Source organism: Pseudoliparis swirei, chromosome 20 (genome assembly GCF_029220125.1).
Source record: "Pseudoliparis swirei isolate HS2019 ecotype Mariana Trench chromosome 20, NWPU_hadal_v1, whole genome shotgun sequence".
Lineage (NCBI taxonomy): Eukaryota > Metazoa > Chordata > Actinopteri > Perciformes > Liparidae > Pseudoliparis > Pseudoliparis swirei.
The window spans coordinates 5,427,212-5,450,787 of NC_079407.1; the positions used below are offsets into that span (position 1 = coordinate 5,427,212).

General features: G+C 43.8%; 2 protein-coding genes across 5 annotated transcripts; one reads left to right on the forward strand and one right to left on the reverse strand.

Moving 5' to 3' along the window:
* The first annotated feature begins 4,762 nt into the window (after nt 1-4,762).
* Nucleotides 4,763-10,604, forward strand: serpinh1b (serpin peptidase inhibitor, clade H (heat shock protein 47), member 1b). Of its 2 annotated transcripts, XM_056440959.1 has the most exons (8): nt 4,763-5,809; nt 6,429-6,460; nt 7,529-7,678; nt 8,136-8,328; nt 8,421-8,691; nt 8,796-8,894; nt 8,982-9,214; nt 9,736-10,604. In XM_056440959.1, the coding sequence occupies exons 3-8, from the start codon at nt 7,560-7,562 to the stop codon at nt 10,036-10,038; spliced, it is 1,218 nt and encodes a 405-aa protein (XP_056296934.1). In that variant the 5' UTR covers nt 4,763-5,809; nt 6,429-6,460; nt 7,529-7,559; the 3' UTR covers nt 10,039-10,604. The 2 variants fall into 2 exon arrangements, with proteins under 2 accessions (XP_056296934.1, XP_056296933.1); XM_056440958.1 differs by lacking the exon at nt 4,763-5,809 and having other exon boundaries at nt 5,816-6,460.
* A 560-nt stretch (nt 10,605-11,164) lies between these two features.
* On the reverse strand, nt 11,165-22,678 carry gucy2f (guanylate cyclase 2F, retinal). Of its 3 annotated transcripts, XM_056440955.1 has the most exons (20): nt 22,195-22,678; nt 21,889-22,107; nt 20,984-21,796; nt 20,096-20,397; nt 19,165-19,519; nt 18,953-19,037; nt 18,423-18,519; nt 18,088-18,213; nt 17,367-17,447; nt 16,812-16,988; nt 16,204-16,360; nt 15,978-16,127; nt 15,722-15,870; nt 15,452-15,615; nt 15,174-15,366; nt 14,919-15,093; nt 13,573-13,671; nt 13,387-13,481; nt 13,197-13,282; nt 11,165-12,630 (listed from the first exon to the last, which is right to left on the reverse strand). In XM_056440955.1, exons 2-20 carry the CDS (start codon nt 22,001-22,003, stop codon nt 12,549-12,551), a joined length of 3,501 nt encoding a protein of 1,166 aa, XP_056296930.1. In that variant the 5' UTR covers nt 22,004-22,107; nt 22,195-22,678; the 3' UTR covers nt 11,165-12,548. The 3 variants fall into 3 exon arrangements, with proteins under 3 accessions (XP_056296930.1, XP_056296929.1, XP_056296931.1); XM_056440954.1 differs by having other exon boundaries at nt 21,889-22,678; XM_056440956.1 differs by lacking the exon at nt 22,195-22,678 and having other exon boundaries at nt 21,880-21,968.
* Nucleotides 22,679-23,576: the final 898 nt, after the last annotated feature.

Below are 23,576 nucleotides of genomic sequence, written 5' to 3' on the forward strand. Positions count from 1 at the left end.
TTTATGTGTGAAGTTGAGGAGGAGTTGGGAGCATTAGATTCATCACCAAGGAAACATGCAGAGCAGTGATGTTGCCAGCTACATCAGCATCATATTGATGGAAATGTGTGTGTGTGTGTGTGTGTGTGTGTGTGTTTTCGTGTGCGTGCATGAATATTCTTAGCTTTTAGGATAACTTCCACGCAAATATCCAGATGTTGAGATTATATCAGCTCACATCTCCGCAACCACTCAAAGTGACACACACACACCACACACACACACACACACACACACGCACACACCGTGACATTGTCTCTCCAACATCTCTACAGGTGGGGAAGCAAGGGAAACGTTCCTCTCAGGACAATTTCCTGTGTGGCATATCCCCGTTTGATGTTTCAGATCCGGGCCTCCCTGCTCCTCTCTCCACAGGCAGGCGTTAGGCAGGCAGCTCCAGCTGTTGCACTTTGTTATGATCTCCACCCATTTTCAAAATGCCACCCAGAATCCACAGGGAAAGGTGGGGCTGCAGGTATGGGGTCTCCTGAGCAGGTGGTGTTGCAGCAGGGCGGAAGTTTTTGTGACTGCTACTGACCGAAAGGGCACAGAACGTGACTGGTGCTGAGAGAGGGGGGGGACCACGGACAAAATAATGAGAACACCAGCGCAGACATTGACGAATGCCAATTCAACAGCTTGTTATGATGTGGAAGGTCTGCTGGAATATTCACGGCGAGGGTGAAATTATTCAGAGGCCTCACTGCACTGGAACAGCAACATATTATAAGACTCTTCAGATCTCTGGAGGGAGTCAGGATGAAATTAATTACTTTAATCTGAAACCGTTATTCCAATATATGTGACACGCTGATTTTCACATATTTAACAACATCTTTCTCGGAACATTTTGATTTAAAATGTCTTTAACTTTGACACACTGGACATATGAAATCAGAGACGTGTGTCAGTCATTGGCCACGAAACAGAAAGTGGAAGTCACTGTGACTATAACCCTTTTATTGAATATCAACAGATACTTCATTTGGTTTTCTTTGCACCCCATCTAGTGGTTGTTTGTCCACAATGCAATGTAGTGGTAACTAAAACATGTATAAAGTGCCTAGAAAAATAGTTTGGGAATATTTCCACTGGTTCTTATAATTCTTTAGACATTCGGGATGTATAACATCAGAGCCAAATGCTTGGTTCATTGTCTTTATTTTTTTCTGTTAAACATCTTTTTCTCAAGCACATAGTGGCAGATAAAAACAAAAGTTAATCAAACAAAGTGCAAATTAAAAACAGCTCTCGCCTGAATGAAGAATACAGGCCTGAATATAACCTTAATTAAGACATTAATGACTACAAAGCAAACTTTGATGGCTTTGGAGGAAGTTTTCAAACCTTTGCCCACTAGGGGGCGTGTTTAGTCACTATTACAACTATTAGAAAGATGAACCTGAGCGGCCTTGACATTATGAAGATAGATCCAATACAAACTGTTACTCGAAAAAGAAGAACAACAAAAAGATATGTATATATATATATATTTTTTTTAATAAAGATTTTAAACATTTGACACTTGGCTATTTTAATTATATGATGTAATAATAATTTGACCCCCGCCAAAAATGTATTTCCTATTTTGAATATATGTTCAATCAGACATAAACACCACTGCCAGTTTAACTTAATATATTATTAATTAACTTAAACATGAACTGTTTAGTGACAGAATACAGACAGTTGTATGATAATAATATGACCTAAACTGTCTTAAAACGGAGTGTACAATAAATGTAATATTGACTGACAACATTGGAGAAGTGTTTTTTTTACATTTTTATTTTTGTGTTTCCTTCCAGCCCTTCTGAGCCAGATGCATGGTTCATTTTTACTTCATTTTTATTTATTTGTATGTTTTATTATTATTATGCATTCTTACTTTTGAAGGTTGTATTTCTGTAAAAATACCTATATAAAATATCAAGTATATAAAAAAAAGGAGTGTAAAATATTGTTTTTAGGGAGCAGTAATTGAACTCTTTTAAATGTTTAAAGACAATACTCCTTGTAAAGCAGCAGTTGACACAAAGTTTATGCCAGCACACTACAGCCTCCAGTCTGGTTTAGATTGACCGAGAACATAAACAGATTACAGACTGCATCCCGCAGCTTTCTGCACTCAAAACTTCAGAAAGTTACATCATGCAGCAAAGCTGAAACTGTTCCGGGGTGTTGCGTCATGGTCCTCTTGGCAGCTGTGCTCTGCTTCCTTCACTGGAGTCTTTGTGTCCAGATGTATGACATATATATATCTATATATATAGATATATATATCTATATATATATTAAAACTTGGCAACTTTTGGTCTTTTGGAAACTTTTAGTGATGAGAACTCCTCCCTCTCCCCCCTCGAGGATGATACATTTAGTTTTCTGTGAGAATAATATAAACTGTCTCCTTGACACCGGATGAGACCCTGGCTTTGGAATCAGCAAACAACAATATTGCAGCCCATCTGGAAAGTATATTAGAGAGGAAACCAAGCACTGATCCGTCTAGAGAGAAGCAGAATGAACCGTTACAACAGGCTTTTACTTTGAAGGATATACTAAAATGAAAACAATTTTAAAAAACAGCAAGCACAAAACCTTATTCATCAATTCTATTTCAGCAGCACTGAGAGAGCCACAGCTAAAGTAAAAAAGACCTGTGCTGAAGTTGTACCGATGTCCACAAGTTGAGTGGCCTATTCTGTCCTCAAATAGCAATTAATTGCTGCAGTCGTGTTCCCACCGAGGTTTGTTAATCCTGCTCTTGCTTCATGACTTTATTAGCTTCTTATTAAAAGCAGTCTTGATTGGTGGTGAAATATTGCATCATTCAATGTTCTCATTAGTCTGCTTTGAGATTATGCACTATTACAACATGACTATCTCCTTATTGTACAAAAACACAATATGTTTTAATGACATTTTATGTACTTTAATGGCTTGGACCTTCCATGCCTTTTAGTCAAGAGGAACCAAGAAAGGAATCCTATTTTAAGATGGAATGTGTGCATTAGATAGAAGATCCGTCCAGACTTGTTGGATACCGTCACTCTGCACATGCTGCTGAGGAATTTCCGTGTAAACTGTTGATCCAGAAGCTTCTTCCGAATGACAAACACCCCTTGAAGGGTGGGGTGTGTGTGTGTGTGTGTGTTTGTGTGTGGGGGGGGGGGCTGCTTTCTCAAACCTTTCAAATGGGACATTGTAGAGTGGGTTCACTGGCCCCCAAAATGTGAATAATAAGGGTTGTGATGGGAGGATTTGTGGAGAATTTGTTTTTTCTTTTTACCTCAAACTTTCATCGAACTTTCTGGTTGCTTGCCCCCAACAAGTCACACAAAAGGAGACGAGCCACTCATCAGTCAGCACCAGTGGCGGCTCCTGAAAAAATTCTCAGGGGGGGCAATTTTTTTGATAATGATTAACCCTCCCAAAACCACAGACCTTCAGACAGCTGTCTATGTGTAGCTTTCTCACAATGCCATCAAGTCATGTGACTCCAGTCAGTGTGACGGCTGTGACTGAACTCTGTCTGTGAGCTTGTAGTTAGTTCATAAGCAGACAGACAGTCTGAGGCCGTCTGTGAGCTGTCTGTCAGTAATCCAGCTCCTGGTCTTTGATTTGGTGATTTTTTTCAACAAGATTTAAATAATTATAATAATAATAAATATGAGATCCCCATTTGTGATTCCTGCATCTGTGCTTTTCAAATAATAGAAGAAATACAATTGCAATCACTTTCAAGTAAACCAGATTGCTCCACCAGACAAGAAAAAGCTAAATGTTGAGCTTTTGTTTTGAAGGGCAACAGCAGAAAAGCCAAACTCACGGAGGTAAGACCTGGCAAGTCGCCAAGAATCTCGGCTGTCGCGCATGCGCAGGCGCAACTTGTAAATACCGTAACGTAAACATTTACATTAAGGTACAGGCATTTCAACATTTATTTATTCATGACTTAGTTTTATGTCGGTGTACTTTGACCGTGTGTAATATGTGGAGTTGTCAATAAAGGTCTTTCTGCATTTCCCCTGCGCCTCACCTGTAGTCCTACGTTCCTCTTTCAGGAGCACAGCTGACAACACGGCTGTCAGAGAACCCGTTTACAGGCGTTCTTTAACATCAGGCGGAGATCTTTTCTGACGCCCATCTTCCAGTCAGGAAGAAAACGTTTCAGAAGACACCTCAGAAAATGTTCGAGAATGAGGAACAATGTGTTTCTGATTTTATTTTCATTTTATTTTGGAGAGCGACAGGGAACGTCTCCGAGGTCGACCGATGTTACGCCGACCGAAAGGAGTCTCTTTTAAAGAAAGAATTGAATCGCTGCTGTTGCCCTGAGCACTGGCCGACTGAATACGCCTCTGTCGAAGCTGTATGACGTACTGAGACGCTTTTACGTCGATTAATTATGACAAGACCTGGAGGGGCGACTCCTCCCGGAAGCCATAGAGAATGCATTGAGAGCTCTGTTTTGTGAAAAAAATGGGTTTAACATTGGAGTCAATGGGAGAGGTCTGGGGCGATTTTCCAAAATCGCCCCAGAAGGGGCGGGGCCATTTTAAGCACGACTTTAGGCTGACTGAATGACTGTTACCTGATTGGACAATGACATACTGAGGCAGAGCAGACGTCCAGTGGTAGAATGCGACTTTTTTCTTTTCTTTTTTTCTTCTTTTTTCTTTCTTTTTTCTTTTCCCCGGAGGCAGTGCGTCGCCCCAATCGCCCTTATGGACAAGCCGCCCCTGGTCAGCACGGAAGTACAATGTGTCCTGTACGTACTGTGTGGACTACCGCATGTCTTGAATAGGATTGGGGCAAATTTGTCATTGTCTGTAGATTCTTTACACACGTTACACAGGAAAATAAGGTAGTGTTATGGTCCTTGTTCAACTTTTGATGTGATAATGCAAAAATGAAGATGAATCCGCTGTGTGTGACTGAACAGGTTTACACGAGCACTTGTAACTTATTCTATTTTGTCATTTTTTGGTCGGGACATGACCGTTTTTACGACAGTGTTTCTCCTTAAACCCCCCACTCTACCACCACCCTGCTATATGCTGCAGAGTGGGACATGACGTGGCGCTGTGGAGGTGGGAGGCAGGGCTGGAGATCTGCTGGGAGGCAGGAATACCACCAAGTGAAGCTTTTTAAAGTTCTGGACATTTCCATCTGTAGTTTGACACGAGCTCAATGTAAAATGAGTGCTCTTCTTTTGTGGACATTTGGGAACAACGTGCTCATTCACTGACGTCCCGCCCTCGGGAGAGTCGTGCTCCAAAGAGGCTCATGCACTCGAATGAACTGCAAAATCAGTGTTTCTATGTTTTCATGGCCGCCCCTCTGCCAGAATCATTCAGTTAAAAGTAAAAAAACACATCTTATACATGTGATGAAACCAGTGTTGGAGATTGAGTCAGCAAGCAGCATCAGCACCTATAGAGGCTGAGGAGGAGTTCTGGTTGTAACTGACCCAGAATCAGTTTCTCTCTGAGTTTCTGTCTGCAGACGCAGGACGGAAAGTTTCCAAACTGAGCCCAGACCAGTGCGACAGAGCTAACCTCAGCCGACCCCTTCTCATTCCTGTGGTTTCAAGGGGGGAGGTCCCAGCTCCCAGTTTCCTGAGGAAAGACATACAGCCTCATTTGAATATCCCATTCCCCCTTTCTGGAAAGTTCCCTCTCAGGGGTATAAAGAGCAGGAGGATGTCTCACAGACACACTATCCGCAGGACACAAATCCGAAGAGAAGCTCTGTGAATCTGTGCCAGGTAAGGGTGAGAAGATAACCATCGTTATTTTCAAGGAGGAATGCAAAGGGTGAATGGGGGGCTTTGTTTCGTGACTCGTGAGAGTTTTATTGCAACTTTGTGTTATTTAAAAAAATCAATTTGAACCTCTCTTCTCTTCAAATCTCTTCTATATCTCTCTGGCTGTTTGACATGATATGACAGTTTATATATTTTTGTGAGAGAAAAACAACAACTTTGGTCTTCATACAAACTTATTCCAGCATGATGTGTGCCTCTAGCATGTCCGTTATATGCACTTTATCTCAATGCATTGAGCGCAATCAGAGGAAGGGAACTCAATCTGTGTTTTTTTATTTGAATCCATCAGGTTCCAGAAGTTCTCTAGAAGTTAGTGCCGCTCATTTGAGGCACAGTCGACGTGACACATGTTTTTTCTTCTTCTGAGTCACAAACAGACAATCAAAAAAGTGATAAATAACCTGTATAACAAGCCAAACTTAAACGTGTTTCGTGTAAAAGTTGTAAACTAGGATATAAAATGTAGAAAGTATTCAACACAGAATAAGCCTCCATCAGAGCCTGTATAATGTTTCCCTGCCTGCTCTGTGGAGATTATTTTACACTTCTTGTCTTTCAGAATGAAAATTGCAGACATCAAAGCATCTCAAGGTATCCAAACATGATGCAAAGTCATTTCTGCCGTCTCACAAAAATACAAATACAGAGATGCAGACAAAACCTTAAATCAATCAGAAGGGTGGAGGAGGAGTTCAGAGCTGCCGCTGTCGTGGCGTCATTTCATTACTTATTTATTTATTTATTTATTTATTTGTATGCGTGTTCCTCACATAACAAACAAAGTTTTAAACCGAATTGCATGAAATTTGGTGGGATGATTGGTTATTATCTGGGGACCATTTGATTAGATTTTGGGATTGATCGGGTCAAAGGTCAAGGTCAAGGTCACGAAAAGGTCAACATCTTCTTGAATCGAATGAAATTTGGTGGGATGATTGGTTATTATCCGGGGACCATTTGATTAGATTTTGGGATCAATCGGGTCAAAGGTCAAGGTCATGGAAAGGTCAACATCTTCTTTTTACCATAGCGCGGTCAATTTTTATCCAATTGGCGTGCAACTAATGCCAACATGTTCATAATTCAATGCCCACTCTTGTGATATGCGAAGATATGCGCTCTACCGAGTGCCCGTTCTAGTTCCCTTTTGTATTTAATCCGTGGTTTGGGACGAATTTAATCTAACCTTCAGGCTCACACAGTGTCTCTGAGACAAAAGTTGGTTAAAGTAAAAGTATCCTGATTATTCTGGCTCAGGATGAAGTCATTAAAATCGTCCAAGTGCAGACTTGCATTAACATCCTTTACAATGAGTGCAGAGCACAGAGAGGCATCGAATTTCAGCGTCGAGTCAGAGCTGCACTCCAGCTGTACAGCTATAAGACTCGAGCTGCTGCTGCCGACGTGGCAAGGAACATGTCTGCCTGAAACTGGAGGCGTTCCCAAGCCTCCGTGTGGGCCGAGCCAACCCTGCCCAACGAGCAGCTGCCCACAAACATAGTCTCCAATCCTGCTATTTTCTTCCTGATACATATAATTTGATGAAATCAAAGCTGTTTCTCAAATCTCATACTCAATACAGACTAATTAGAGTTCATGAAAGCAGCCCTGGTGAAGAGATGTTAACCCCCGTCTCTGTCTTTTGTTCCTTCTGCACAGGCTGCCGCAGCTGCTTTCCGAGACTGACAGGATGTGGATGACTAGCATCGTAGCTTTTTGTCTGCTGGCCCTCGCGGCCTCTGCAGAGGAAAAGAAGCTGAGCAGCCACGCCGCCACGCTGGCCGACAGCAGCGCCAGTCTGGCCTTCAGGTCTGACGTGCACACATGACTCTGATTACCTTCGCATTGAAGATGCGGAAGGTTATGTTTTGATCGCCGTGTATTTATTTATTTGTGTGCGTGTTATTCGGAGAACTCAAAAAGTATTGAACCGAATCGCATGAAATTTGGTGGGATGATTGGTTATTATCCGGGGACCATTTGATTAGATTTTGGGATCGATCGGGTCAAAGGTCAAGGTCAAGGTCATGGAAAGGTCAACATCTTTTCTTTTACCATAGCGCGATACATTTTTGTCCAATTGGCATGCAACTAATGCCAAAATGTTCATAATTCAATGCTCAATCTTGTGATATGCGAAGGTATGCGCTCTACCGAGTGCCCGTTCTAGTTTTTTTAATGTTTCTATTGTAACGTTTCAAGTTTGTTTCCTGTTATAAACACAAGTAAATAATCTTTCTTGTTGATTTTTTTTTTTTAAATTCAGGCTCTACCACAGCATGGCAAAGGAGAAAGACACAGAGAACATCCTCATCTCCCCCGTGGTGGTGGCCTCCTCTCTGGGCATGGTGGCTCTCGGGGGCAAGTCCTCCACCGCCTCCCAGGTCAAAACCGTCCTCGGCGTTGACAAACTGAAGGACGAGCATCTGCACGCAGGCCTCTCCGAGCTGCTCTCCGAAGTACGTCGAACAATATGAAATAGTGGATATGAGACCCAGCATCAAACTAGTGCTCACATTGTGCCCGTGTATTCGTTGCCCCCCCTTCCTAGGTGAGCGACGCCAAGACACGCAACACCACCTGGAAGATCAGCAGCCGCCTCTACGGCCCCAGCTCCGTCTCCTTCGCTGATGATTTTGTGAAAAACAGCAAGAAGCACTACAACTACGACCATTCCAAGATAAACTTCCTCGACAAGAGGAGCGCAGTGAACTCCATCAACGAGTGGGCGGCCAAGGCCACGGACGGCAAGCTGCCGGAGATCATCAAGGACGTGCAGAACCCGGACGGAGTCATAATCGTCAACGCCATGTACTGGAAGCGTGAGTATTAATTAGTGTGTTGTATTTATAACTGGAAGGCATGGTGACGTCAATAGGGCTGTGCGGATGTTTAACCGAGGTTTTTCTTCCCGTGTGTCCCACAGCTCACTGGGCTGAGACGTTCAACGATAAAATGGTGGACGACCGTTCCTTCCTGGTTACTCGCTCTTTCTCCGTCGGAATTCCCATGATGCATCGCACAGGTGAGTTTCCCGAACGTCTCTCTCTGCTTCTGTGCTACAAAGATTTCAAAGACAAGACAAAATATCGGATCTGCGTTCTCTCCGCAGGCCTGTACGACTTCCACGATGACACGGAGAACCGTATCCTCGTGCTGAATATGCCTCTGGGCCAGAAGCAGGCGTCTCTGATCGTTATCATGCCCTACTTCCTGGAGCCCCTGGCACGCCTCGAGAAACTCCTGAGCAGGAAGCAGGTGGACACCTGGATCAGCAAGATGGAAAACAAGGCTGTGTCCATTTCCCTTCCCAAAATTGCAATTGAAGTCAGCCACAACCTGCAGGTAAATAGTGGATTTGATATACACGAGGGCAAAGGGCAAAACTGCCCCGAAGAAATATAATGTTGCCCTTGATATCACTAGGAGAGGAGCACAAAAAGCCCCCATAATTTTTGATAATTTAATAGCGTTGTTGTGTGTGTCCTATCTGTATTACCTGCACTAGGCAACAAAAATCAATATATATAATTTTGAATTATTAAAAAATTAAATAAATGAGGAATAAGAATAAATAACCACGAAGAAATAAGAATTACATTGAATATGATTGTCTGATTTATGTTTTCTGTTTTGTTTTTTTGTTCCAAAAATCTAAAAAAACACTTTGAATCTGTAGACTTCTGCCTAATAGTCTTATTATTGTCATTTTTTATGACAATTGCTCATTAATTGTGAGCTTAAATAAGTATATTTATTATTTTTTCACAACGGTTAAATGTTATTTCACAAGTTTCCTACCCTGGATTTGTAGAACATTTAAGAGTCAACCCACAGCCCTTTTGACTTGCCACCCTCTTTTCTAGAAACATCTGGCTGAGCTCGGCCTGACCGAGGCCGTGGACAAATCCAAGGCTGATTTGTCCAACATCTCCGGAAAGAAGGACCTCTACCTGTCCAACGTCTTCCACGCGTCCGCCCTGGAGCTGGACGTGCAGGGGAACCCGTTCGACAACAGCATCTACGGCTCCGGCAAGCTCAGTAACCCCAAAACTTTCTACGCAGATCACCCCTTCATCTTCCTGGTGAAGGACAACAAGACCGACTCCATCCTGTACATCGGCAGAGTGGTGAAACCAAAAGGAGAGAAGATGCGCGATGAGCTATAATGTTAGTGTTTTGAATTGTGAAGGGCGGCTTTTGTTATTTCTTAAAAACGGTGGCTGGAAATTATTATGGTATATGACCTTTACCTCCAATAGGCGACCTGTGGACTGAGCACCTGAACTTACTGTGTCAGGACGCACTCAACCTTCCCAGGTTATTAGGTCTCAGCCTCAAGACCCCTTGCATTGAATAATGTTCCAAATATGTCCAACTATTTGCCTTATTTACGATCTCTGTAAACAAAACGACAGACAACGCGCTTATATTAAGTCGGTTTTCTTAACACTCTGTTTTTGTCACTATTGCAAACCAATGCGCGTTTTCTTGTATCCTCTTTAATGTTTAAAGAAGAAAGAAATGTCTCTTTCCCTTCACCATTCCAGTTTTCTTTCTTTATTTCTTTTTGTGGGCCTTCGGCCTGCACTGAATTGTTTCCCTGGTGCTTCATTCACATCCACTCTCTCACCAGGTGGTGCCATGTTGTCACTGTGTTCCACAATGAAGCTGTTGAAATTGTGTGTCATGTAATAAAGTTGTGATTTTTTTCAATAAATAATAACAAAGACAATCTGTGTGTGTGTGTTGCACATCATGTCTGAGTACCATCCGAGCTGAGTTGAGTCTTCTGGAGTGTTGAACAGAGGAATGTGAAAAGGACAAAAATCTTTCCAGTTGGCTGGAGGTCAACTAATCCTCCCAGATCTGGAATGTCGGAGGAATGTGGGGGTTATTGCTAATCTGACAAATGTGTGTGGTTCATTTCCCACAACACAACTGACCTGAATAATAAAACCAGCGGGATCTTTGTTGGGACGGCCCAAACGGAGAAAACAGCAGCTCTGGGGTGCAGGGTCATCATGGTGAGTGGGAATCTTCCATCATATTAGCAAATAAAAGAGTTGTGTGTGTGTTGAATAAAAATAATCAAATTTATCTTAAGACTTTTCATGTATCGTCCATTTCATCGCAAATAAAAACAATAAAAAAAACAATCAGTCTTCTCTCTTACAAACTGATGTAACCCCTGAAATATGAACTCATCCCTTCTGGGTTTCCGTAGCTGTAGCGCCCCCCTGTGGTTGCAAAGAGGACAACGACGTGTTACACTGAAAGGAAGAGGCCAGCTGATGAAGAGGTTACAAATTAATGTTGTATTACTTATTGACGTATTTTTTACATACACTTTATACTTTGCAGTGCAGTAATACAGTACAAGACAAATACCAACATATCAATTCCACAATATACATGTTTCTGACTCGCTGCTGTTGTTCTGCACACCAAGCATGAATTAAGTCGCTCCTATAGTCAACATTCAGATGATGAGATGAAGGGGAATATGTTCAAATGTTATAGAAAGAAAAGAAAAAAAGGTTGGTTAAATAACTGACACATTTTGGGTTTGTGAGTATTTTTACTCAGATGCTTATCTTAATTTGAAAACTAACTTATTCTTTTTAGCAGGCGCTCAGCTCTCAAACACATTATGCATTTCCAACTTTTTGGATTTGTGTACAAAAGTTAATCTGATATTACAGAGGGATATTTCATTTAGAGTGCATTTTGGTTGATGTAATACATCAAATATCTGCGTGAGCATCAGCATCGAGCTCGTGCTCTCACATTGACGCGCTAAAGAGTTTATAAACTTGTTATAGTGGAAAAGAATTCTTTAAATGTTGAAAAGATTGCCTAACAAATCATGTGCATCACTGAGCACCTTGGAAACAGCAGCGCGTTTCCCTAAAGGCCCGTAAAACTGTATTGACTATAACAGAAAGAAGAATATATCATAATCTTGATTACTTTTGTTGCATTGTCATGACCCCTTTCATTAGTGTAAATAAAAAGGTGACAGCACCAAAAAACAAAACAAAAACACTAATATTAATGAATATGATTTAATTATTATAATATTTCTTTCTTTTGTTATTTTATATAATAGCAGCCTTTGCCCCCCCCCCCCCCCCCCGACTTCGAAGGGGATTAATAACAATTAATATTCAGCCATAACTAAGTAAAATCCTCGGCCTCCACGACTCAATCATGAGCAAACTAAAAACAAATTTTTTTTCCAGAAAGTGTAACATTTCATTTTGAAATAGGCGTTTTTGAGGGCGTTCGATCTTCCGGTGGGTGAACCTCTGGTTGCCCTGAAATAGGTGACCACTCAGTGGCCGGTGAGTGCGCACAGGAGTGGAATGAGTGCATCCCTTCGTCGAGGAGCGGTGCACCTTCCCCGCGCTGCTGCCAGCGGCTACGTGGGCAGGTAATGCGACAACTCTCATCACATTTGCACCGCCGCGTTCTGCTGCGCTGGCCGCAGGCAGATTAGCCCGTCGATGGACAATCCTCTTAAACAAGTCTACATTAAGCCGCAGAGAGTATGGGCGGTGCTCTCTGTCCCATGCCTGCACCCAGCTCTTTGTTTGCCTCTTCCTCTGGACGCGTCCTCCCCTCTTCCTCTCCTCCGGTGTTGCTTCTTTCGCATCTCGTCTTCTCGTCCTCCCGTTCAGATCTTTTTGTCCACCTGCCGGTTGGCCTTGCGAAAAAGGGTCTTGATCTCCTCTGTTACCATCTCCTGCCAGTTGTCACTGGTAAATGCAGAGGATGGAGGTCAGACCGATATTGTGTTCTTCAATGACATTTGTTTTTAAGGCAAAGCACTGGCGGGGAAAAATACAAATCACCATGACAACATGCCACAAAGCAGAAAAAGAGTGAGCGACAAAGAGCCAGCCACAATAAAAGTGAATTTAACAAAGTGGGCTTTCCCCAATCTGCTTAAGAAGATGTAGAAGGTGATAAAATCAAGAGATTAATGAGGCGAGTAGATCACAGGTCGGACTCAGAGATTGCGCTTGATCACATTTAACTTTGGCGGCCCACGGTGACATCGGCACAACACAACACAACACCGGCTGGCATGCAGGTCTCTACCTCCCAAGTTTGGACTAAGAAGGTCAAGCTTTTTTCTCAGCTTTCTTTCTCCTGTACTCGGCTATGTCCTCAGGTCTCAGCCCGTGATTGTCTTCCCTGAAGTAGCATTCAGATGAGAACATGTGATCGGGTCCAACTCATACCAAGTGGTGGATGTTGTCATCCCGATATAATGAAACAATTTGTACACATCTTGTTATTATTTTAGGATTCATCTTACCCTGGTTTGATCTCCGGCGGCTTTGGCAAAGGCTTTGCAAAGTTTGTTTTCCCTACAAGCCAGTATGTCTCTTCAATACCTTTACCCTGAAACCCCCAAAAAAGGCATTTTTAAATAGAACCAGAGACTCGCGTAATATATTTGTCTAAAAAACAAACAAATACTGAGCTTATATGACGGTAGACGTTACCTTCAGCTCTGTCTTGCCTCTGACATCTATTTTGTAGCCCTCATTGAGAGAATGGAGGATCTTCACAGTGCTCATATTTACATGGATCCTATAAGCTGATTGGACAAAGAGAAGAGATTCTACCAGATACAAAACACTGAGGCCACGTCACGACGTGGTGTGTGTAGGCGTACGGGGGAAACTCACGCAGCCCTGTGGATTCCATACGAGAGGCAGTGTTGACGGTGTCGCCGAAAAGGCAGTACCGGGGCATCGTCAGACCGACCACCCCGGCGACGCAGGGCCCTGGAAACACAACACGGACCTGGATGAATTGATCTGACGTATGTTCGGACAAAGTGATCGATCAGCTGAGTTGGCTTCGCTTTGTTGACGCTGTGCGTGGAGGCAATATCTCGGCCCGTGCTCTGAATTTCATCTTGAGCGCGAGATGGATTCAACAGTCGGACTCTGAATGGAGTGACACTGAAAACAGTTCAAACTAGAACGGGCACTCGGTCGAGCGCATACCTTCGCATATCACAAGATTGGGCATTGAATTATGAACATGTTGGCATTAGTTGCATGCCAATTGGATAAAAATGTACCGCGCTATGGTAAAAAGAAGATGTTGACCTTTTCATGACCTTGACCATGACCTTCGACCCGATCGATCCCAAAATCTAACCAAATGGTCCCCAGATAATAACCAATCATCCCACCAAATTGCATGCGATTCAAGAAGATTTTGACCTTTTTCATGACCTTGACCTTTGACCCGATCGATCCCAAAATTTAATCAAATGGTCCCCGGATAATAACCAATCATCCCACCAAATTTCATGCGTTTCGGTTTAATACTTTTTTAGTTATGCGAATAACACGCATACAAATAAATAAATAAATAAACTAGAATGGGAACTCAGTAGAGCGCATACCTTCGCATATCACAAAATTGGCCATTGAATTATGAACATTTTGGCATTAGTTGCATGCCAATCGGATAAAAATTGACCGTGCTATGGTAAAAAGAAGATTTTGACCTTTCCATGACATTGACCTTGACCTTTGACCCGATTGATCCCAAAATCTAATCAAATGGTCCCCGGATAATAACCAATCATCCCACCAAATGTCATGCGATTCAAGAAGATTTTGACCTTTTCATGACCTTGACCTTTGACCCGATCGATCCCAAAATCTAATCAAATAGTCCCCGGATAATAACCAATCATCCCACCAAATTTCATGCGATTCGGTTTAAAACTTTTTTTGTTATGCGAATAACACGCATACAAATAAATAAATAAATAAATAAATACACGGCGATCAAAACAGAACCTTCCGCATTTTCAATGCGAAGGTAATAAATAAATAAATAAATAAATAATAAATAAATACACGGCGATCAAAATATTACCTTCCGTATTTTCAATGCGAAGGTAATGACAGTTTATTAACATGTAAATAATGTCGACATGGCATTCAGCTGAAATGAGCCCCTCATATTCACTGCGGTGGAAAACACTCATGAAGACGTTGTACTTTCTCACCTGAATGGATTCCTATGCGTATCCTGACGGGAACGTCTGGCATGTGCCGCATATGGAAGGTTCCTACTGAGCTGAGGATGTTCAGAGACATGTTGGCAATCTCGGCAGCGTGCTTGTTGCCGTTTTTCTTTGGCAGACCCGATGCCACCATGTATGCATCGCCAATGGTCTCCACCTAGATAGCGGTACGGGGACATCAGCGCGTGTCCTACGTTCACTGGTTGTGTGCCGCGGACATCGAGCGTGTTCCCTGACCTTGTAGACGTCGTGGTTGCTGAGCACGGCGTCAAACAGAGTGTAGAGGTCGTTGAGGAGGTCGACCACCTCGATGGGATCGCTGAGCGAGGAGATGGTCGTGAAACCTACGATGTCGCTGAAGTAGATCGTCACCTGGTCGAAGTACTCTGGCTCCACGGTGGCACCGGTTTTCAGGGCCTCGGCCACAGAACTGAAGACGGGCAGAACCGTTACAATTACCCCATGATCAGGGATTTCGGGAAGATAAATACAATCTCCTGCGTGTACAAACTCACGGCGGTAGCATCTCTGACAGCAGTTTTTCTGTCCTCTGTTTTTCCACCTCCAGCTCCTCTGTTCTCTCTCTTATGAGGTCCTCCAGGTTGGAGCTGTACTGCTCCAGCATCCTCAGCATGGAGTCAATGATGTTCGTCTTCTTACCCTTGTTGATTAGCTTGAACTGCTCGAGCAAACACACAGAGAATCTCGTTAAACCATCGAGTGGTTTATTTGAGAAGGATAACAATTGTAAGCTTGGAGATGAAATATAGCCACGTGTCTCGTACCCTGTCAAAGATCTCATCAAACGTCGGTCTGCGCTCAGGCATTTCGCTCCAGCACTGCTTCATCAGCTGGATACACTCCATCGGAGCCTGATCCGGAGCCACGGTGGGGCGGCACATCGGAGGAGGCTTCTTCACCTTCCGGATGATTTCTGGCCAGCGGACAGAAGAGATTGCGCAATCACGTTTAAAAAAAATCAGAACGTGGTAAATGTCGGTGACATCTTCTTGAGATCTACACACGCTCTGGGATACGCACCCTCGGGCAGTAGACCCAGCATGCAATATGGCGACCCTCTGACCACCACCTCTTGAAGGATGATAGCAAAGCTGTACACGTCTCCCTTGGAGGTGCCTTTGCGTGAGTTCGCTAGGTCTCTTAAGAACTCTGGAGCTGTCCAAAATAATTCTGAGTGAAAAAGAAAAACGTCACTCAAAACTGTAATAAAGACTAATGAAACGTTTCTTTTTTAGAGCAAATGTACCTTCAGCTGGAGGTTCTTTGATAGCAGCTTTCTGAGACTCCAGCAGCTCGTTGAAGCCATAGTCGGTAATCTTGAGGACAAAACGCCCGTCGACCACACAGTTACGAGATTTTAGTCTGCCGTGGGCGAAGTCTCTGTGGTGAAGGTATTTTACACCCTGGAAGCACAATATGTTCAACAGTGGAGTTAATCCAAAAGGAACTAGAACGGGCACTCGGTAGAGCGCATACCTTCGCATATCACAAGATTGGGCATTGAATTATGAACATTTTGGCATTAGTTGCATGCCAATTGGATATTTGACCGTGCTATGGTAAAAAGAAGATTTTGACCTTTCCATGACCTTGACCTTTGACCCGATCGATCCCAAAATCTAATCAAATGGTCCCCGGATAATAACCAATCATCCCACCCAATACGATTCGGTTTTAAACTTTTTGTGTGACGCGAATAACACGCATACAAATAAATAAATAAATAAATAAACACACGACGATCAAAACATAACCTTCCGCATTTTCAATGCGAAGGTAAATATCAACAAGCCCACGGGGATGATGGCCACAGCGGGCGCATAGTTGTAATATCGTGCATATGTCGGCGCTTACCTTGATGAGGTCGAGCAAAAGCGAGGACTTGAACATCCAGTCCAATTTGACGTCCTCGTTCCTCAGCAGGTCCTGCAGGCTGCCCCGTGAGCAGTGCTCCGTCACCACTGCAAACATGGAGCAGTCCACGAAGAAGCCGAGGAACGGATTCACGTTCTCGTTTCTCAGGTCTCTCATCTGCGAAAAGCGGATACACACGTTGATGGAAAGATGGGATGAAATAAGTTGTGTTTCGAATTAAATTAAATGAGAGCAACGGAGGAGGATCCCTCTCCAGGATGGACAGAAGAATAGATGTCATGTGTACAGAAGGAGTCATTACAGAGTTATAACACATTCAATGAGTATGACAGAGTGTATGAATAGTTGGTAGTAGGCATGGCCCACGATCCAGACCTCCGTGATCCATCAGGCAGATGGAGGTAGAGAGGAGGAGTGGGCGGGGCATCAGCAGCTCCATGGCATCAGACCCAGCCAGGTCCGATGGACCCTATGAGACGTGATCGATCCTCATAACACCATACTAGCTTTTAACGGTTTAACATGTTGCTCTACCTTTGTGAACATTTTGGTGGTGCTTTGCTTCACTTCTTTGAACTGCCCCTCTTCAAATTTCTTCAGCCACACCCAGTCGCCCTGCAAGGGAAGCCATGTTGTTACAAACCTTTGTGTTGCTGTCCACCTATTTATATATTAAACTAGAATGGGCACTCGGTAGAGCGCATACCTTCGCATATCACAAGATTGGGTATTGAATTATGTACATTTTGGTGTTAGTTGCATGCCAATTGGATAAAAATTGACCGTGCTATGGTAAAAAGAAGATGTTGACCTTTTCATGACCTTGACCTTTGACCCGATTGATCCCAAAATCTAATCAAATGGTCCCCGGATAATAACCAATCATCCCACCGAATTTCATGCGATTCGGTTTAATACTTTTTGTGTTATGCGAATAACACGCATACAAATAAATAAATAAATAATAAATAAATAAATAAATACACGGCGATCAAAACATAACCTTCCGCATTTTCAATGCGAAGGTAACCAATATAGATCATGCGTTTCTTCCAAACTTTTAATAACCATTTTGCCGCTGCCTGTTCATCCATCCGACCCCAAATCTGGGAGGTTTCGTTATGGTTCCTGAGTAAAAACAAACCTTTTTGCTTGACAAGGACACCCGTTACTCCCTCACTCACTGTATTTTTTAATATTGCATTCACACGCAGGCCAAAGCAGCGGGTGCAATGCCTTCCTTAGTGTTAAGTACCTCGTACACAGCTACATTGGTGGTCTCTTGAGTTGTGGTCTGCATGCTGTTCACGGAGCGCGAGCGCTCTGCAGACTTCTCCCCCAGAGTGCTCTTCGACCCGTTCAGATCCTCTAAAGTGATTTTCTGTGGGACGTCAAATAGCAGGGGAAAGGTTTGATAGAAAGGAGTGCCATCGAGAGAAAAAAACGTTTTACCTTGTAAATGTGCACAATTTCTCATATTCTGAATTAACATTCAATGCTTTATGTCCAAGAGGTTCGAGAAAGACACAACAGTTGTATGTGCTACAGGTTGTTTTGTGTCGACGGCTGAGAGGTGGTGACGCTGCTTACCTTTTTGCTAAGCTGAGGATTGATAAAAGTGAGATCCTCTAAGGTCAGGAGGATCCGATTAGGACCTTTGACCAGCTGGATTTGTTGGAGTCTCCTCCTGCCAATGAGATTTAGATAAGAAAGTCTGCTCCACCGATGCCAGAGGGTTTCCTAAAACCATCTCTAAGATCATTTTGGGGCCAAAGACACATGAACAATAAAAGCTTTTTTCTTTTATGAGAGCAACTCCTCGTCTCCCATCAGCTTAAAGTCAGACGGGAAGATAATGAATGAGGGTCAGGACGTGACTTTTGATATCAGTTAACAAGTGTGTATTTTTGGAGAATATAGTATTGCTAAAAGGACTTTCAAAGAGAATGTTGTCTGTGCTGACTCATGCTTTTTGGGACTTCTTTCAACTGTTATTGTGCACACCACACCATAGAGTGTGTGAAGGCATCTTCTTTGTTACCTGCATCATGGAAAAGACAGAGTAAAGTACAGTAGAGAAACACAAGGTTACATTTGTTTGACTTGAAAGAGAACTGTACCTGATATAAAGACTTATAACGAGCCCGACTATCGCCAGAGTGAAGATGACGGCGAACACCACTATGATGTAGGTAACCTCCACACCTGAAGATGACAACAGGTAACTTGATGTTGAGAGGAAAGGTATGGAGAACATGCCAAATAACTGTGAGGACTTGCATCCATACACCTCTATGTTCACCGATATTCATGCGAAAGCGAAGCCTCTTACCTCCCGTGCACACGGCATCCTTGTCAAACCAGCAACTGGAGTCGGACGGCGGAGGATATCCTCCAGGAAATTGAATTGACCTCCCGGCAAAACTAAGCTTCCCGGACATTAGGTCCACCAGGTAGGTCTGGTACAGTTTGCTCCCGCTGTTGTCCGAGTCCAGGATGACGTAGCTGGTCTTAACGTCCCCGCCGGTGTCCACCTTGACCTTCTGGTTGAAGCCGGTGAACGTGATGTTCTTTGTGAAGTACGCCAGGTTAGAGCCGGACAGCCGCATGCCTCCTCTCCTGGTATTGTGGATGGAGTTGGCCAGCAGGTAGATGCTGTTATAGATGGTCCCAAAGAGTGGGTTAACCTGCAGAAAGCACAGGGGAAAAAACAAGAAGTTCACTCGTATTTTTCCAATTTGTACTTTAAATCATCCTCTCTCGATATGCTGAGCAAGAAGTGGTCAGAGCCGTACATTTAGATACAATGCACAAAGTAACTAGAATGGGCACTGGGTAGAGCGCATACCTTCGCATATCACAAGATTGGGCATTGAATTATGAACATCTTGGGATTAGTTGCATGCCAATTGGATAAAAATTGACCGCGCTATGGTAAAAAGAAGATGTTGACCTTTCCATGACCTTGACCTTTGACTCAATTGATCCCAAAATCTAATCAAATGGTCCCCGGATAATAACCAATCATCCCACCAAATTTCATGCGATTAGGTTTAATACTTTTTTAGTTATGCGAGTAACATGCATACAAATAAATAAATAAATAAATACACGGCGATCAAAACATAACCTTCCGCAGCTTCAATGAGAAGGTAATAAGCATCTATTTGAGTTTTTTTTCCTTGAGGATCTGTGGTGGAAGGATAGAAACGGAATGATTGAGCTAATAACTTTGTCAATGTCCTCGCGAGTTTGAAGACTACCTGCTCTGGCTCCACCGCGACCGTTATTTCCTCACTCCTCTGGGCCGACGCGAACGCCTCGTTGAAGGACAGAGGCTCAGAGGCCATGGTGACGGTGAGCACGGCGTCATAGGCCTCCCGCAGCCTGCTGCTGTTTTGCAGCGGGAAGTAGGAGACGTTGGTGTAGGGCACGCTGTAGAGGAGGGTGTCGTAGGGAACAAACACATACTGCCCAGATGTCAGACCCATTTTCTGTGCTTTGAGAAGAAAAGTGCCCTGCTGCTCCCCTCCAAACAGGATGGAGTGCATGCACATGATGATGACTGAGACAGAGAAGGAAAAACACACAATATTTTGTTTGATGGACATATAAAGAGTGATAATGCGACTGAACTTGGTATCGTGATGATTTAGCGTGTCAGTAGGTGTAAATTGTGAAAAATGCAGCATTGTACTCCTCGAATTTGCTCCTCAAGAGGACGTAATATTCTCCAAGAGTTAACAACAGACCTACTTCACTGAGTGAGAGCAGTAATTGCACTTTGTTTTTAACTCTTTGATTCATGGACAAATAATTGAGAGGTGACAACCCCAAATATCATAACGCCCTATTTCACATGTTTCCAATAATTCAGTTCAAAGTTCAAAGTGCTCTGTCATGAAACCTCTTATCAACAGTTATTGATTAAAACAAACTAATTAAGTTGTTGACCCAGTTCACCTCAAGTCCAAGGTGAAACCTGCAATGTCAAAATGGCGGGACGGTGACGTAATGGTGCCCATATGACAGGTGTTATAAGTATATTGTTTTACAAAATTACTATTTAGGATTATTAATTCGCTGTACCTGCTCTGGTATCACTTTACAGTGCCATAACCTTATATTTCATAACGCCGACGCGGACTCACCCCGGACCTCTCCCGCAGCCTGGATCCTCTGCAGCGTGCGCTCCACTTCCGTCTCATCCAGACCGACAGCCGTCACCAGGCCGACCGGAAGCCCCCTGTCCCTGAGCGCGAGGGCCACTCTCCCGGCAGTGTCCCTCCAGATGTCCTCATTGGACGAGACCACCGCGACGCTGGCCCACCGGAAGTGTCTCAAGACGGTGAACAACACCTCGGTGGGAATAGGCACGGTCCTGGCGAAAGTCGGGTACCCGATGACCCGGTCCAGCTCGTAGTTGACGCAGCCGTGGGAGAAGATGGCCTTCTCCCAGTTCTTGGCCAGCAGCGAGGCCGCAACGCAGTATCCCGGGTTGTTGGGGCCCACGAACGCATCCGCCATCTTCTCGTAGTAAATGAACGCCGTGAGCGCCTTGGAGGTTTCGCAAGGCTCCTGCAGGATGATGAAGTCCATCGTCAGGCCCAGATCCAGATCGGGGTCTCCGTTGATCCTGTTTACGGCGAGCCTGGCGGCCGCGGCGGGCAGAGCCCTGTAGTACACGGGGTCGCAGTTCCAAGGCCCCAGGACCCCCACTTTGAATATTAAACAGCGGACACAGCAAGGGAACGTGAACACTCCGACGAGGACCCATAGCAGGGAGTTGTAAAAGGGCAGTGTCGTTGGATTTGGTCTGCTTCTAATTATGGGCAAACATGGATGGTGTGACTCCCATAGCGCCCCTCTGAAATGCGGATGAATATGTTGCATTGTCCTCCCAGGGCGTCCAAGGCGGCGGATAGTTGTGTTCCCTATTGAACTATCAATCAGACCCCTGGCACCTGCGAAACAGGCACGAATAACATTTGTTATTATTATTTCAAGAAATATATTTCCCGAGTCACAAAGAGTTTTAAACACATACATTACTTGCCGTTTATTCGGTGCCATGTCAGGACAGCTTCGGGGTCCGATGAGACAATCTCACACGAGTCCTCTCGGATCCACTTTTTTTTCTGTATCCCAACATGAACCGTCGCCTGCACCATGTCCCGAGAACCGTCGCTCTTCACCCCCGAGGATCAGCGGTGTCGCCCCGGCGCAGACGCAGCCAAGTCATCGTGTTTGGATTACCGGGCTGAAAGTGACAAGGCTGGAGAGAGAGAGAGAGAGCTCGTGCGCTGCTGCTGCGTCGGTCGTGTTTTTGGAGAGGACTTCAGCACCCTGGAGAGCTACTTACGTCCCGCAGTCAGCGCCTCTGAAGGCTCCCGTGCGTTTCCACAAACACACTTGTGTTCACGGGATGCATGTCCGGAGAAAGGATCGAGGAAAATTACGCCTGGCCTCAATGTAGTCCAAATAAATAGTTTTTTAAAAATACAAAAATGTGAGCAACCCTTCTTCAAAAATGAAAATTGGAAGAGTGTTTGATTGATGTATTATGAATATAGGAGGCCAGTGTCAGCTACAGGCCCATTCAATCAAATCCCTCCAAAGTGACCCGGGGCACAACGTATAGGTGTTACCGTCTAATCCATTTTCAGAGAGGCACAAATAAGAGGATTGACAGGCGGCCTTAGTCTACTCTAAAAGCATCCACTGGAGAGGCTACAGGACCTCTCGCCCACCAGTTACTGTATAAGTATAGTCACAAAATACCAAGTATTAATAAAGTTTATGATGGTTTCCAAAAGTCAATGTCATGAAAAATATAGAAAGAAAAAATCCTCCCATAGCCTCGACCTGAAATACAACTTTGTGATTCGTCAACAAACATGTTCCGATGTGCAGAGTGGGGTTATGTGTCTCGCCCTGGAGACGCCTCAGCCGCATTGCATGAAGACACCTGACCCGTGCTTTAATTGGTCTAATGTGCCTGCAGATGATGAAGTGAATTTGAACCCTGGTGGTGGGTAATTAACGATAACGAAGGGCTCTCCCTGTGGGTCCCCTGAGTTCTGCTGCCCTGTTTTGCCTGCGTCAGTCTTTTCAGCTTTTTTATTTATTTTGAAGAAGCATGCCTTGCCTGGCAAATTAGTCCAAGAACAGCCGGTTGCTACAACACCAACCGTGGATGAGAGCGTTGAAGGCCCACTATGGGCCGGGAGGATGACTTAACAGAACCATATCATGCCATGCAGGAGATGGGAGTAAACCAGTGATCACTAGCAAGCAAACAGCCACCAAAACAAATTAAAGAGGTAGGAAAGCAATCATCGAAGTGATAAACACATCCCAAATCATTAGCATATTACCGTATAAATAATAACCGTAGGATAAACTGACTCTAGTTTCTCCCTCCCTTACTAGTTTGAAATATCTGTATTACTAAAGGGAAGTGCAAAGAGTTTGACCTTTTATACTGAACCAGTAATGTTATCAATAAAACTGCAGGGAAAAGAATCTCAATACAATGTAGGGTGGAATAATAAAAGCTTCTTAAAGGGACAGTACATGTAAACTAATTATAAAGAGAAAAGAAAAACACAAATACAAATTCAACAATTTTATTTCAACCACATGTTTCCACATGAAAGTGCTCACAACAAGGTATGTGGATTATCTTGATCTTAACCGGGTCATGATTTCAAACAGAGACATTGCAGTTTTTCCAATCTTTTT